This window comes from Marmota flaviventris, chromosome 2 (assembly GCF_047511675.1).
Source record: "Marmota flaviventris isolate mMarFla1 chromosome 2, mMarFla1.hap1, whole genome shotgun sequence".
NCBI lineage: Eukaryota > Metazoa > Chordata > Mammalia > Rodentia > Sciuridae > Marmota > Marmota flaviventris.
In genome coordinates this window covers 173,820,147-173,834,084 of record NC_092499.1, presented here as the reverse complement: position 1 = coordinate 173,834,084, position 13,938 = coordinate 173,820,147, and the positions used below count along the sequence as shown (strand labels likewise).

The 13,938-nt window shown below is 44.1% G+C and overlaps 1 protein-coding gene across 1 annotated transcript in view; it reads right to left on the bottom strand.

The window, feature by feature from the left end:
* Window positions 1-2,440: 2,440 nt before the first annotated feature.
* The window catches only part of Rnf24 (ring finger protein 24), a 78,720-nt gene continuing 67,222 nt past the window's right edge, over window positions 2,441-13,938 (bottom strand). The window contains exons 5-6 of the mRNA XM_027954877.2: window positions 9,062-9,141; window positions 2,441-8,061 (exon numbers count right to left, since the gene is read on the bottom strand). Coding sequence (XP_027810678.1) covers window positions 7,923-8,061; window positions 9,062-9,141 — 219 coding nt within the window. The 3' untranslated portion in view covers window positions 2,441-7,922. The remainder of the gene's footprint in view (window positions 8,062-9,061; window positions 9,142-13,938) is intronic.

Genomic DNA, 13,938 nt, shown 5'->3' with positions numbered 1-13,938 from the left:
GCTGGCAGAATTCCCTAGGGTAGGGGGCATAATGACCTGACCAAAGTGGGTGAGCTAGTGGAAAAAGCAGAGGCTGGCAGTGTGACACCAAAGAGCCTCTGGAATTGACGGCTCTTCAAGGGGCCATGTAGAGAGTATCCTTTCAGGCTGAGTAGCAGATGAGGAATTGAGGTGTCTGCTGATTAACTGTGGGAGCCTCTGGTGCTTGGGGGTTTCAGACTACTTGAGTGTCTTGCTAAGGGCTGGACCTTTTCTTTCTGCTGTGCAGAAAAATTTAAGAAGCCTTCCCCTTGGAGACAGTGCAGCTTTTATATCTAATGTACCAAGTGATGTGGGAATCACAGTTGAAGGCAAGGAAAGGCCTGGTATAAAGCAGCCTTGTAACCAGAAGGAAGGTCTTAAGACCCTCCCTGTTCTGTGATCTCCACATGTAGCTCAGTTTCTTTCTGGGGTGGAATGGAGGGGTGAGTAGGGCACAAGATTGGGTGTGGGCTGTGTGATGGCAGCAGAGGGCCGGCTCACGCAGGGCGTCCCATAGCTTTTTCCCCGAGGGACACGTGCCTTTATGCATGTGCCTTGACACATCTAGAGGGTGGGTCCAGCTGGGCTGAGGCCTCCTGCAGCAGAGTAAGAGGAATGCTGCTGGGATGGCAGTTCACCCTTATTGCAGCTGCTCATCTCTAGGTCTTCCACTCTCAGTGGTCTGCTTGTTGGCTGCACTTTCTCCTTGTTACCAAAAACACCACCACCATCTACCCACTTGTACTGGGACTGGAGGTGGGGATTTCTCCGCTTCTGGGCCCTTGGCTTTCCTGCTCCACTGGGCAGATTATTCCTGTGAACTTCCATCTCATGGAGCACATGAGGTTATGACAGTGTTCCACATGGGCAGCCTCCTCGGCCCTGGCTATTCCTACAGTATAACACAGAAGGAAATTGAAGCCCAGAAGAGCAAATAAACCCAAGGTCACACAGCTGGTAATGGGCAGAACTGGAATCAAGCCCAGATCTGTCTGGATCCAGAGTATGAGCTGTGAATGTCTCACTGGCCTTCCTTCAACCCACTGTTCCTCTCTTGAGAAGCTGTTTTTCTTCACTTTTTACCTTGTGTTCAGCCCACTCTGTCATTCCATGGGAGTGTTTTTGATAGGCCACCAGTGAACCTAAAGTTACAAATCTAATGGATGTTTCAGGATCTTACCTGCGTCAGCTCTTAGCAGGCTCCTCTTGCTTCTCTGCCTCGTGGATTATTTCTGTCTTTGCCAGCTTGTTCTCTGATGACAGATGGTGTTAGTCCTCAGACACAGTCCTGGATCTCCTCAAGCCATCTCTACAATCCTGGATCTCCTCAAGGCAGCACCCCACCCAGACCTGGCCCTTAAATTCAAGCCCTGGACACTATTTTCTCTCCACCTGTGGACTTCCACGCTATCCCTGCAGATGTGCATATCCTCATCCAAGGTTACTGCCATCTCACCACCTCCAGCCCATAAGGTGCGCTCCGGGTGGTCACCATGGCCAACATCCTGTCTGCTCTCAGTGGTTGTCCTAGTCTGCTTTCCACCTGAGTGTCTCACCTTATCCTAACGCCAGAAGAAGCAGTATGTGGGCTGTGGCTATGGTGCAGAGAAAAATATATGGCCTGAACTGATAGGAGGAGGGTGGCTGGTAAGGGGTAGGAGGTGGCAGGGTGTAGGGAGATGAGGGCGTAAGGGTACCTATGCTTGATTTTGGACTGTCAGATAGGCAGCTGAGTTTTTAGGTCAGATACAGAGCTGGGTAATGCGCATGCAGATGGGAAAAGCAAAGCAAGGGGATTTTGTGAATTCCAAGAGCATGAGAAAAATAATAGTAATGAAATGGGCAGTGAAGGAATAAGAGACAAAACAAACTATTCATAGGGGCCTGTGGCTCAGACTGAGGGCAGGTCTTCAGGCACCTGGTGGAGAATGGATGAGGCTGTCCAGATTCGACTGCAAGGTCATGAATGGCCTCAGAACTAAGTTTTCCTGAAGCCACCAGACTGAAGCTAAGCTGCAGATGTCCTAGTGAGGAGTGAGGAGAGTAGCACTGGCCTAGAGGACTTTGGACCAAGACTTTTTCTCTTCAAGACAAATACTTTAAGGTCTGGGATATATAGCAAGAGGGTTGGTTTGGGGGTGAGTCCTTAGGGTCATGTGGGCTGAACGTGGAAAAAGCTAAGTCCTGCTACTTCAGGCCACCCTGAGTTCACAGTTGGGAGACTTTGTACAGTTGAGGCCAGGGTAATCTCCATTTGAAGCCTAGCATTCTCACCACTACTGCCTGTTACAGAAGTGGACAGGCCAGAGGCATCAGCACCTACCCCCTCTGCTTGAGCAGAACCTTTCCCTTTGTATTTTCAAGTCTTATCACCCAGGCAACTACTCTTGAGTTGAAAGGCACACACTCGAACACAAAGTATTTTCAAAACCTGCTTTTTATTTACATGTGTTGAATTCAGTCAATTACATGCATGTTTTGTTTTTAAACAAGTGATTAGCAAAAAATGCATTAAAATTTTAAAATAGCAATTAAATATACAAAAATATACCTTACAAAAAACTGCGGATGTTTAAAAATATTCTGCTGCAGAATTCTTAGTGTACAAACACGTCTATGAAAACTGAGGTTCAGCATTTCATAAACCTTATTTTTGAGGGAGTTATACAATATCTAGTGAATAAGCCCCAAAGGGCTAAACTGCAAGACTAAAGTGCCCCCCTTCCTGGCAATGATCTGTCAAGAGACCTAGAGACAAGTTACCAGCAGCGTTCTCTTGGAAGACCAGGCTGTCACCAGGAGGGACTTATTAATGCTGGGCACCCTACCCCATCCACCGAGCTGTGCAAGGGAGGGAGGAACGTGGACGGAGACTAATGGTACACAGCAGGCCTCAAACACAGACCTGCCAAGCTGGAACTGGCCTAGGGTGCTGGGAAACTTTGTCAAAGCACAAACAGAAGTCTCTTGACATTGGTGGGGCCCACATTCTAGGTTACACCATGTCTATAAAGCAGCACGGGTGGTCTCCCTAACCCTGTGGCCACAGGAATGAGGACTAGATTGGAAAGCCAGAAGTGTAGATACTTCATTTAAAAGTGGAATTAAGTGTTTTGCATCTTGCAACATTTTGGGCTCTAAAGCTGAACGGGAATTACTGAACAATTCCCCCTCAATTGGAAGCACAATCCATGGCACATGGGATCTTGTTCATCTTACTAAAGAGCAATGATCTGGTGTTTTCCAGTTATCACATGCAGTTTTCAGAATTTACATTGAGTTTAGGTATCCTCCATCTCTGTTACTTAAGGAATTCCTAACAGGGAAAGACACTAACCAAAGCCAGATATTCCACAAGTGCCTGAAGGGTGGGGTTTACCACAAAATTTCTAATCAAAGTTCAGGTTAGAGTGGGCCTAGTTGCACTTTAACACAGTGATGCTGCTTGGGGCAGTAGGCAGACAGATACCATCAAGGCTGATGAGAGGCACTGGGTGGCTGTTGGTGAGTGAGGCACAAGTCTACCCTCCCCCAGGGCTGCCTGGAGGAAGCAGCTTCAACTTTCATCTCCTTAAAGGGCAAAAATGAAGAGATTATGGTAATTTCTTATGCCAAATGGAAAAGTGGTTGGGTGAGGGGAAAATTCTCTAGGAAACATTTGCCTCTGAGTACATGAAGATGAAAGAAAAGGAAGCCAATCTGGAACTTGCTTATGGACATTCAGGTATAGCAGCCAGCTGACTGGTAGAGGCTCCAGAGACATCTGCACTACAGGACAAGCCTTTAATTTCTATTCAAACTCCTTCCTCTGAGACACTGACACTCTTAAGAAACATGGCAGTTACAGGCAGACAACACTAAACAAACTGGATGGGGTTGGGGCACACTGCACATACAGCTTGGGGCTGGGGAGCTGGTCTTGCTTGAGCCTGCTCTGATCTCACACAACAGGAAGACCATCTGAAAACTAGTGCTTTTGAATTGGCTGGACCATTGGCTTAAGGGAAGGATTGCAGTTGCCGATTCACATAAGAAACGATATAGTTCCAGTATGTAAACATCAAATAAAAAACACCTCATTCAAAAGGAATGTGATGCAAAAATATCCCCCAGTTCTGGGCTCACCTTTTAAGAGATTCTGATTAATCAAATGGCACTTCCCACACGAACAGGAATGTCCCTTTAATAAGCCTGTGTGTTATAACATGAGCAAAAAAACTCCAATTACCCATACATTTGCACAGGAATGTGTATGCATGAATAATCTCTGGAAAGCTATGCAAGGAACAAAAACTAGTGGGTGCTCATGTGCTGAGGAACTGGGTTTGATGGGGTCAGGAGTGCAAGGAAGACAATTTTTAACTGTTTTGTGGGATTACCTATTTAAAAAGTTAAATCTAGAAAGGAAGACAGCACTGAACAACCAAGTTGGGGTGCAATGGGGGAAATGACAGATGAATGTGACCAAGGAAGATTAGGAGAGGAAAGGGAGACAGGTGAGTCCTAGCCCCAGGTAAAGCCCCTGCAGATTAGGAAGCTCTTGAGCCTGCATGACTCAGATATTATGTGGATGAGCAGCCCCCTGTCCCTAGGCCTGCTGCTCACCAGGCTCTGGACACTGGCTAATCTTCCCAAGAGGTGGCAAGGACATTGTTAATGCAGTCCCCAGATGGTGAATGAGGAAATGAGACTTTGAGACAAGCCTGCAGAATGGCACAAGGCAAGTGAATGGGAAGGGGGGTAACTTAAATCACTTCAAGTTCTTCTGCCTGGAGCTCTGGGATACCTCCCTGTGCACCTCCTAATACCCAGGAAGCCTCTCAGAAAATAATTTCTATAGTAGTTCATAGTAGCTTAAAGTGGGACCTGACAATGGAGATGAGATGTGGAGTCATGAAGAGACACGGCCCAATGTCATTTCTGATGGAGCCAAGGGGTTTGGCACAAGGGAAAAGGATCTTGATTTATTAAGAACTAGGTAGCTGGCATTAGTGGGAGGTCCCCTGTATTCCTTAGCCCAGACCTCCAGAAGCACTGTTCCCATTTGGCCAGTTCTGTCTTGTCCTGCTCCTTGGCCAGAAAAGTACAGGTTGCAAGAACTTTATCTGCTAGTGATGGGCCTAACCAAATCATACTTGGCAAAGAAAAGCAGCAGATGTCAACTTCTAGGGTCTTATGCTGATCCAACTAGGAACTGGGCTGGGTCTGTTCCCTGCTTCTAACATCAGCTGAATTCAGTTGGCCTCTAGCAATAACTAGATAATGGTTTAGCCACAGAAGGGCTGAGTTATGTTCCACTAACTCACAGCACCCAAGTGACATCCAATCTTTGAGCTGCTTAAGACACTGACAAATCACACCAGCTAGTGGTCCAAGAGTAGATCAGATTCCCCACATATCTACACCTGGTGGGGGACCCAGGTGTAGGGACTGTATGGCTAAGAGTTGCCATAACTACTGTTAGTGATGCAGCAGGATGCCACCAAGCCAAGAGATCACTAAGAGCAGAGGAATACTCTTGTTGACAGTTCCTCTTCCAGCCCAATGCTAGCAGAAGGAATTCCTTTTAAGAAGCACTTTGCATTCACAAGTGCTGAGATGGTGAAGTTAGTGGCACTTCATTCAGGCACAGCATATCCAAGACGAGGCCCAGTACAGAATACAGAGCATTCTTGTCCTTTCCTCTAAAGGCCCTGACTATTTGGGGTCTGCACCTTAGCCTGCCTGGAACTCTTATGCAGTGAGATGAGATGATTTTGTCTTGGCACAAATCCAGGGACTTCATGAGGCTATCTCCTTAGTACTAATGCATAAGGACAGAAAAGGTGGCAACTGAAAGGCTAGAGTCCTAGGAAAGTTGTAAGTGGCAATGATTTGCACTGTAGGTCAGAAGGGGAAAATTTTCTTTCCTATTGGAGCCCCTTAAAAAAAGAGGCAGCAACATCTGTCCCAAGGTCATGCCATGGAAACTGGTGGATGCTGGCCATTAATGAGGCTGGGCTAGCAGCAAGCCCACTTAACATTGGTCACTGAAAACATTTCACTGTAAACTGGGTGTTGCAGCATTCAATTCTATCATGCTACGAACAGAACACAAAAGGAGGGTGAAAGTCGCAGTGTATAAAGAGTTCTCAAAAGGGCCAAACAGGCTAAGGCGTTCATATAAAAATAGTTCACACTTCTCTTGCCCTGTTTAGGCAGCAGTCCAGTTGGCATACGAATAGGTCACACATAGGAAACGGCCAATTTTGACCAACTGCATTTGTAATTTTCCAAACTGGATTCTGCCCAGCACTTTTCTAAGCAAATGGGAATTTTCTTCCTCATCTGACCCAAGCCACCTGAGCCAAGGTCAGGTTCCCTCTTATGATCGTAGAGGCTGGATTCCAGAAAAAATTCCTGGAGACATGCCATGAGTACAGCAGCAATACCTTCTCCATCCTCTCCATGTCACGCAGACTGTATTCCAGTGAAAAACTCTACTCACACCTGTGGGACAGAGTGGAGTAAAGCAGTTGATGATGTGTTGCGGCACCTCCTATGATGGGATGGGAGGGGGAGAGCAGGCTGTGGAAAAGAACGTTCTGTCTCATCCACTGCTACTTCACATGGCTAGTTTACACAGTATTCACAGATCCTAATAGACTGAGTCATTTCTAGAAAAGCTGGACAGAAAGAGCCAAAGAGTAGCATGCATCTCTCTCCTATGAAGACACTTTCAGTTGGTGATCACAAGTTCAAATACTGAGGCACACACTAAGGGTAGCCAGCCCTATAGGGGCTTCCTGAAACTATTTACAATTCCGCATGGATCACCAGCTTCAGGATTCAGAATTACGTAGGGAACTTACTTGGGGTAGACTTTAAAAAGTCAATGACAGGCATTTTTTTTTTCTTAAGTAGAAACAGCACAAGAGAGGGGAAAGAATAGAGGGAGGAAAGAACAGGAGAGGCAAAGGGGTCAGTATCCTCTTCATTCAGCTGGGCCAGGAGGACTGGCCTTTGTCAGTTGCTCCTCTTTAGGGCCATCTGAAGGGCTCACAGCAGCTTCACCTGCGCCAGTGGGCCAAGGCCAGCAGCTACATTGGCACCATACTGTGCTTATAGGGATGTAGGCAGAACCTTGGGGCCCCCTGGGTTACACAGGGACAGTGTGGACACAGGCTCTAGCCCCTGCTGGGGCTCCTGACAGGCCTAACTGGTGAATGGGAGGAGAAAATGGTAAGAGGAAATGACTTCTGACCAGGCCTTTCCAAGCACATCTGATATTTTCAGCTTAGATGATTTGATAGCAAGTATTGGTAGCAAGTGGACTTGGGACAGATATGGTGAGGGGCACTTCTGCCCTTGGGTTCCAAGATGGGCTTATCAAAGGAACATATCTGAAAAGCTGTGGGCACTGCCTCACCAACCACTGGCAGCTACCTGTGTTTTGGCTGGTGTAACCACTGATTTTACTCAGTTCCCGGCTGCCAGGAGGGTTTGTGGTCTGCACAGGAGCTCATCTGTCCACAGGGTAGGGGTGTGGCTTTAAAGACCATCCCTCAGTTCCCTTATCTTACACCTGTGTTTATCTTCCCTTCTGCTTGATAAAGATTCACCTCAACATGGAGATAGAGTGTAATGGAGTTAGCAAGAGACCCTCATGAAGTTTCTGGAATCAAACCTGTAGACTCATCCACTCCTCTTCTCTTGGCCATGGGGTAGTGTCAGAGTGCTTTGGTTGTCACAAGACCCAGATGCCTTAGATTGCCAGCCTGGCTGACTCAAGAGTTCTTCGTGAGGAAAAAGAAGTGGCAGCTAATGCCCCAGGTAGAGAGCAGCCAAGACAGAGACTGCTTGTGTTCCTCCTGGCTCCACACAGATCTCGTATTCAACAACAGTCTGATCCTCGCAGTGAGCTATACAATGTTCTCTGCCCCAGGCAGGGGTCCCTGGGGGGGCCCATGGTCCTGCTTATTATGCAGTTGGGCCAGCTGCAGAACTGGCATGTTGCACAGTGGACACACTTTCCGAACTTCCAGCCACTTAATAAGGCACCTGCAGAATGAAACAAGGTGAGGGGAGGGAGATGTTAGTCCCATACTAATAGCAGCTCCTGCCCTCATCTCACTGTTGCCAAGGATAGTGAACATGTCTGCCACCTAGAACCCAAGTGTGAGGAGTCTGGTATATGGTCTCAAGGAGCTTCACTATAGGTGGAGAAGACATGTCAGTCTCTCAAGGAATCAGACCCTCCTGTTTTCCAAAAGATGGTATTAGGAAGCCAGTTGGTGTGTTATACCCTCAGTTTACCTCCCCCCCCCAACTTCTTTTTTTAGTGGGGGTACCAGGGATTGAACTCTGGGGTACTCAACCACGGAGGCATATTCCCCAGCCCTATTTTGTATTTCATTTAGAGATGAGGTCTCACTGAGTTGCTTAGTGCCTCACTTTTTCTGAGGCTGGCTTTGAACTCGTGATCCTCCTGATTCAGCCTCCTGAGAGGCTGGAATTACAGGCATGTGCCACCACGCCCGGCTACCCAGGACTTCTTAAAGAGCAAAGTACACTGAGGAGGGAAATAGGAAGCAGGAAAATAAAATTTTCTAGTAGAAATACAAAACATATAAAATTGCAAGAGAAGGGAGATATTAATGTCTGTGGTAAGGAGGAGATGGCCCCACACTACCATTTATATACAGACTGTATTTATTTTGATTTAAAGTAACTATGGTTTTGATTAAAATACATTTTTAGGAGATGGAAACTATTGTTGAAAAGTTCCATCTAAATAGTTGTTTATAATCTGGGCTCCAGAGAGGTATAGGCTTGGCTGACTCTCTGCCTGAGCCCTGTCGTGGTAGTCACATTCCACCTCCCTCACCCTCCTAAATGTCACGAATACACACATCTGCCTCACAGGGTGCTGTCAACTTCCTGCATTACAGACCAACTGAGAAGCCATCAAGCTTGTCTGGCATTGCCACATAGCACACACTGAGTTGGTTGATATGCCTCAAGGTCAACTCCCATTAAATAATTCCATGCCAATACTCACTTTCTGTGGAAGGCATGCTTACATGGACAAATCCCTAACTCGTCCCGAGGCTTGAAGTCTTCTAGACATACTGCACAGAGCTGAAAGACAAAGTCACAAATGAGACCAAGTGTCTGGTAGGTACTCACCCAAGCCACAGAGCAGAGCTCAGGCTCCCCAGGGCCAGCCATTTGAAGAAATTTATAGTGTCTCACAACTCTTTACAGGAAAGAAACCACCTGGAATGGTAAGGCCCTCTGAAGAAGATGCCCATGCTCTTCCTGTTGCACATTTAAAGGTGGTAGGCAGATGGAGAGACAGAAAACAAGTACAGGTTCCTTTATTCTGTGCATGAGAGAAGTGTGACAGGATTCCTCTCATACATGCAGGCTTCACCTTGTAACTTGCATGTGACCAGGGACTGAGTTTCCCAGGGGATGCTCTACCTGATCAGCAGCACGGTCCCAGCTCCCAAGTACTCACTGAAGGGCCTGCTCACATCCTGGGCAACTCTTGCTTCAGTTTTTAAGGCACAAATTGCAGTAACATGCTATTTGTAGTTCTTAGAGCTGCCATGTGGCACTGTCCTTCTATCAGAGTCTGTCTTTGTCAAATTAAATGTTATTACAAGTTTCACTTACCAAATTATGTACATGGGCCAGGATTGCTCTCTGACAGATGGACAGTTTTCACTGCTTTCATACTTAGTGCCTTGGATACATGTATCATCACATTTACCCATTTTACAGATGAGGAAACAAACGTAGCAATAATCATGTTGGAGAGAGGCCAGGCTTGGTGGAGTTGGGGAGCAGCTAGTCCTGGCTGGGGACTCAGGTCTGTTACACTGATGTGTTCCTGAACCCCTTCTGTCTCCTGTTCAATAGCTGCATTCTTCTTTGCTTGTTTTCCTGTTCATCCCCAGGGATCCTGGCTCAGGCTATCACTATTTCCTGCCCTGACAGCAGACATGGTTTTGCTGTGATCAGCTTTTTAACCTGTAATAGTAACCCAGTCTTTCTAGGTTACGTGTGCCTATAGCCAGTGCTGTGAATGTCAGTCTTCCAATACCCCTGTTGTGGCAATTACTGGGGCCTTTTGTGTACAGCAGACAGGATCTTCTCAGGAGGAGAATAGACAAGAGTGCCCTATAAGATTCAGCATGCCACCAAGACTGCAGGAAGGAAGAAGGCAGGATAGGTTGTCTGGCCTGGGCTTGGACACCTACTAGCTTTGTGTTATTACAAGTTGTGGCCTCTGTCCTCATAATTACTGTTCTTTACCTGTAAAATGAGGACATTACCTGTCCTGCTCCTCACTGAACTATATCAGGTTGGAAGGATATAGTAAGGCAGTCTATCAATACCAATTGTCTATTAATGTTTAAAATTTGTGATGAGAGCATTACTTTCAAGTCCATTTTTGTTTTCTGGGGCAGGGTTATCTTTTTGGGCCTCAGCTTCTCATCTATAAAGGCAGAAAATGCCCCCACCTTCTAAACTGGATGAGCAACCCTGTGGCCTTCAAGAGGAAGCTTCCCTCAGCCTAACCTTCTGAAACAGGGTTAGAATTATCTTCTGGAAGTTCAGTACTAACTCTACTGAAGTATGTGAGACACATTGCTCATTTTTATAAATTCAGGATCCAAATTTGTCACCTTTTCAAAATGGAGTTTGTTATGGTTTTTAATGTGCTATTATGTTCTACATAAACAAATTCTAAAATTATATTGGGCTAGTGTTGTGGCTCAGTGGTAGAGCACTTGCCTAGCATGTGTGAGGCACTGGGTTCAATTCTCAGCACTGTAATTAATAAATAAATTAAATAAAGGTCCATCGACAACAAAAAAAAATTAAAAACAACCTCAAAAACAAACAAAAACTATAGATGCCTGAAAACAAACAAACAAACAAACAACAACAAATACAACATATACACAAAGAAGATAAATCTGACATGGTAAGTGCTAAAGGTGACCAAAAACTAAGGCAATAACAAAAAGACAAAAGCCTCAAACTGGACTTCCTGGAAGATCCCCCAGGGCCAGAGGCATTTAAAAATTTTCCTTTATAGAGCATATTTTGCAAATGACCTTTACTTTCAATGACAGATTGTTTGTATCCAAAGTGATTTTCTATCACCTTTATAAATACTAAGCTATAATTCTCATATCATGATATTTACTCCTTTAAATAGGTATAGAATTCAGCAGGGTTTTTTTTTTTTTGGTACTAGAGATTGAATTGAATCCAGAGGCACTACTGAGCTATATCTCCAGCCCTCTTTGTTTTTTATTTCAGACAGGGTCTTGCTAAATTGACAAGGCTGGCCTCAAATTTGCAATTCTCCTGCCTCAGCCTTCTGAGTCACTGGACTCAGGTATGTACAGATGGGTACCACTGTGCCTGGTCAAAGAACCCTTCCCTCTCTGCTTCTAGTACTGGGCATCAAACCCAGGGCCTTGTCCATGCTAGGTAAGTGCTCTACCACTGAGCTATATTCCCAGCTCCTAAAAGTTTTAAAACACATCCAGAGTTGTAACCCCAGTGATTCAGGAGGCTGATGCAGGAGAATCACAAGTTTGATGTCATCCTGGCCAACTTAATGAGAACCTTTCTCAAAATAAAAAAATAGGGCTGGGATTGTGGCTCAGTGGTAGAGCGTGCACCTAGCAGATGCAAGGCCCTGGGTTTGATCCTCAGCACCACATAAAAATAAATAAAATTAAAGTATTGTGTCCAACTACAACTAAAAAATAAATATTAAAAAAAATAAAAGGACTGGGGATGTAATTCAGTAGTAAAGTTCAATCTCCAGAACCAGGGGGGAAAAAAATAATATATTAACTCTCTGCCACTATTTAATTCCAGAACATCTGCCTCACCTCCCTTACCCCAAAACACCCATAGCCATAAGCAATCCCTTCCTATTTTCCCTTTTCATCAAATTCTGGCAACCAACCACTAATTCTGTCTTAACGGATTTCTCTATTCTAGACATTTTATGTAAATGGAAGCATAAATATGTGGTGTTTTGCATTTGGTTTCTTTTCCTTGCTGTCTTTAAGGTTCATCCATACTGTAGTACTTCTTTTTTTGGGGGGTTACTGGGGCACTTAACAACTGAGTTATATCCCCAGCCCTTTCTTATGTTTTATTTAAATTTAGGGTCTCACTGAGTTGTTTAGGTCTCACTAAATTACTGAGGCTGGCTTTGAACTCATGATACTTCTGCCTCAGCCTCCCAAGCCACTTGGATCATAGGCCTACACCACTGAGCCTGGCCTTCATTCATTTTCATAGTTAAATAATGTTCCCTTGTATAAATATACCACATTTTGTTTATCCATTCATTGGTTGGTGACCACTTGGGTTGTTTTACATTTTGGCTATTGTGAATAATGCCACTATACATATCAGTATATCTATTTGATTGCCTGTTTTCAATTCTTTGGGGTATATATGAAGGGGTAGAATTACTGGGTTATAGATAACTATAATAAATTATAGTTATTAATTTTCTGAGGAGCTATCAGACTGATTTCCAAAGTGGCTGAATCATTTTACATTCCTACCAGGACTATATATGGGTTCCAATTTCTCCATATCATCACTAACATTTATTACTGTCTTTTTGATTATGGTTATCCTAGTGGGTGTAAAGTGGTCATTTCCCAAGTAACTAATGATGAATTATTTTTTGGCTATTTGTATTTCTTCCTTGGAGAAATGTCTATTCAAGTCCTTTTGCCCATTTTTTAGCTGACTTATTTTTCTTTTTAGTTATGAATTCTTATATATTTTAGATATAAATCCCTTGTCAGATAATCAACTTGTTTTGAAAAAGGTGCAAAAGCATTTCAATGGCAGAAGGATGGCCATTTCAATGAATAATGTTGGAGCAACTTCAAGTCCACAGGCGTGAAAAGCACATACTACCTAAATTACAAGTAATGAGAAAAAAATTTGATAAGCCAGAGTTAAAGACTTTTATTTTGCAAAAAGCCCTGTTAACAAAGTAGCAAAATATGAAGTCAATACCCATAAATCAAATACACTTCTATACATCAGCAATGAATCCTCTTTAAAAAAATTTTTTTTTTAAAGAGAGAGAGAGAAAGAATTTTTAATATTTATTTTTTTAGTTTTCGGCGGACACAACATCTTTGTTTGTATGTGGTGCTAAGGATCGAACCCGGGGCCGCATGCATGCCAGGCGAGCGCGCTACCGCTTCAGCCACATCCCCAGCCCAGCAATGAATCCTCTGAAAGAGAAATTAGGAAAACTATACCATTCACAATAGCCTCAAAAACAAACCAAAAACCAACAACAACATCAAAAAAACTTGGGAATCAATTTAACCAAAGAGGTGAAAGACTGCTACAATGAAAACTACAGAATACTAAAGAAAGAAATTGAAGAAGACCTTAGAAGATGGAAAGATCTCCCATGTTCTTGGATAGGAAAATTAATATTGTCAAAATGGCCATACTACCAAAAGCACTATTCAGATTCAATGTGATTCCAATTAAAGTTCCAACATCATTCCTCATAGAAACAGAAAAAGCAATCATAATATTCGTTTGGAAAAATAAGAGACTCAGAATAGCCAAAGTAATCCTTAGCAAGAAGAGTGAAGCAGGAGCCATCACAAAACGACCTTAAACTATACTACAAAGCTATGGCAACAAAAACAGCATGGTATTGGCACTGAAATAGACATGTAGACCAATGGTACAAAAAAGAAGACATAAAGACAAACCTAGTTATCTCATACGAGACAAAGGTGCCAAAACCATACATTGGAGAAAAGATAGCCTATTCCAAGAAACAGTGCTATGAAAACTGGAAATCCATATGCAACAAAATGAAATTAAATCCCTATCTCTCACATGCAC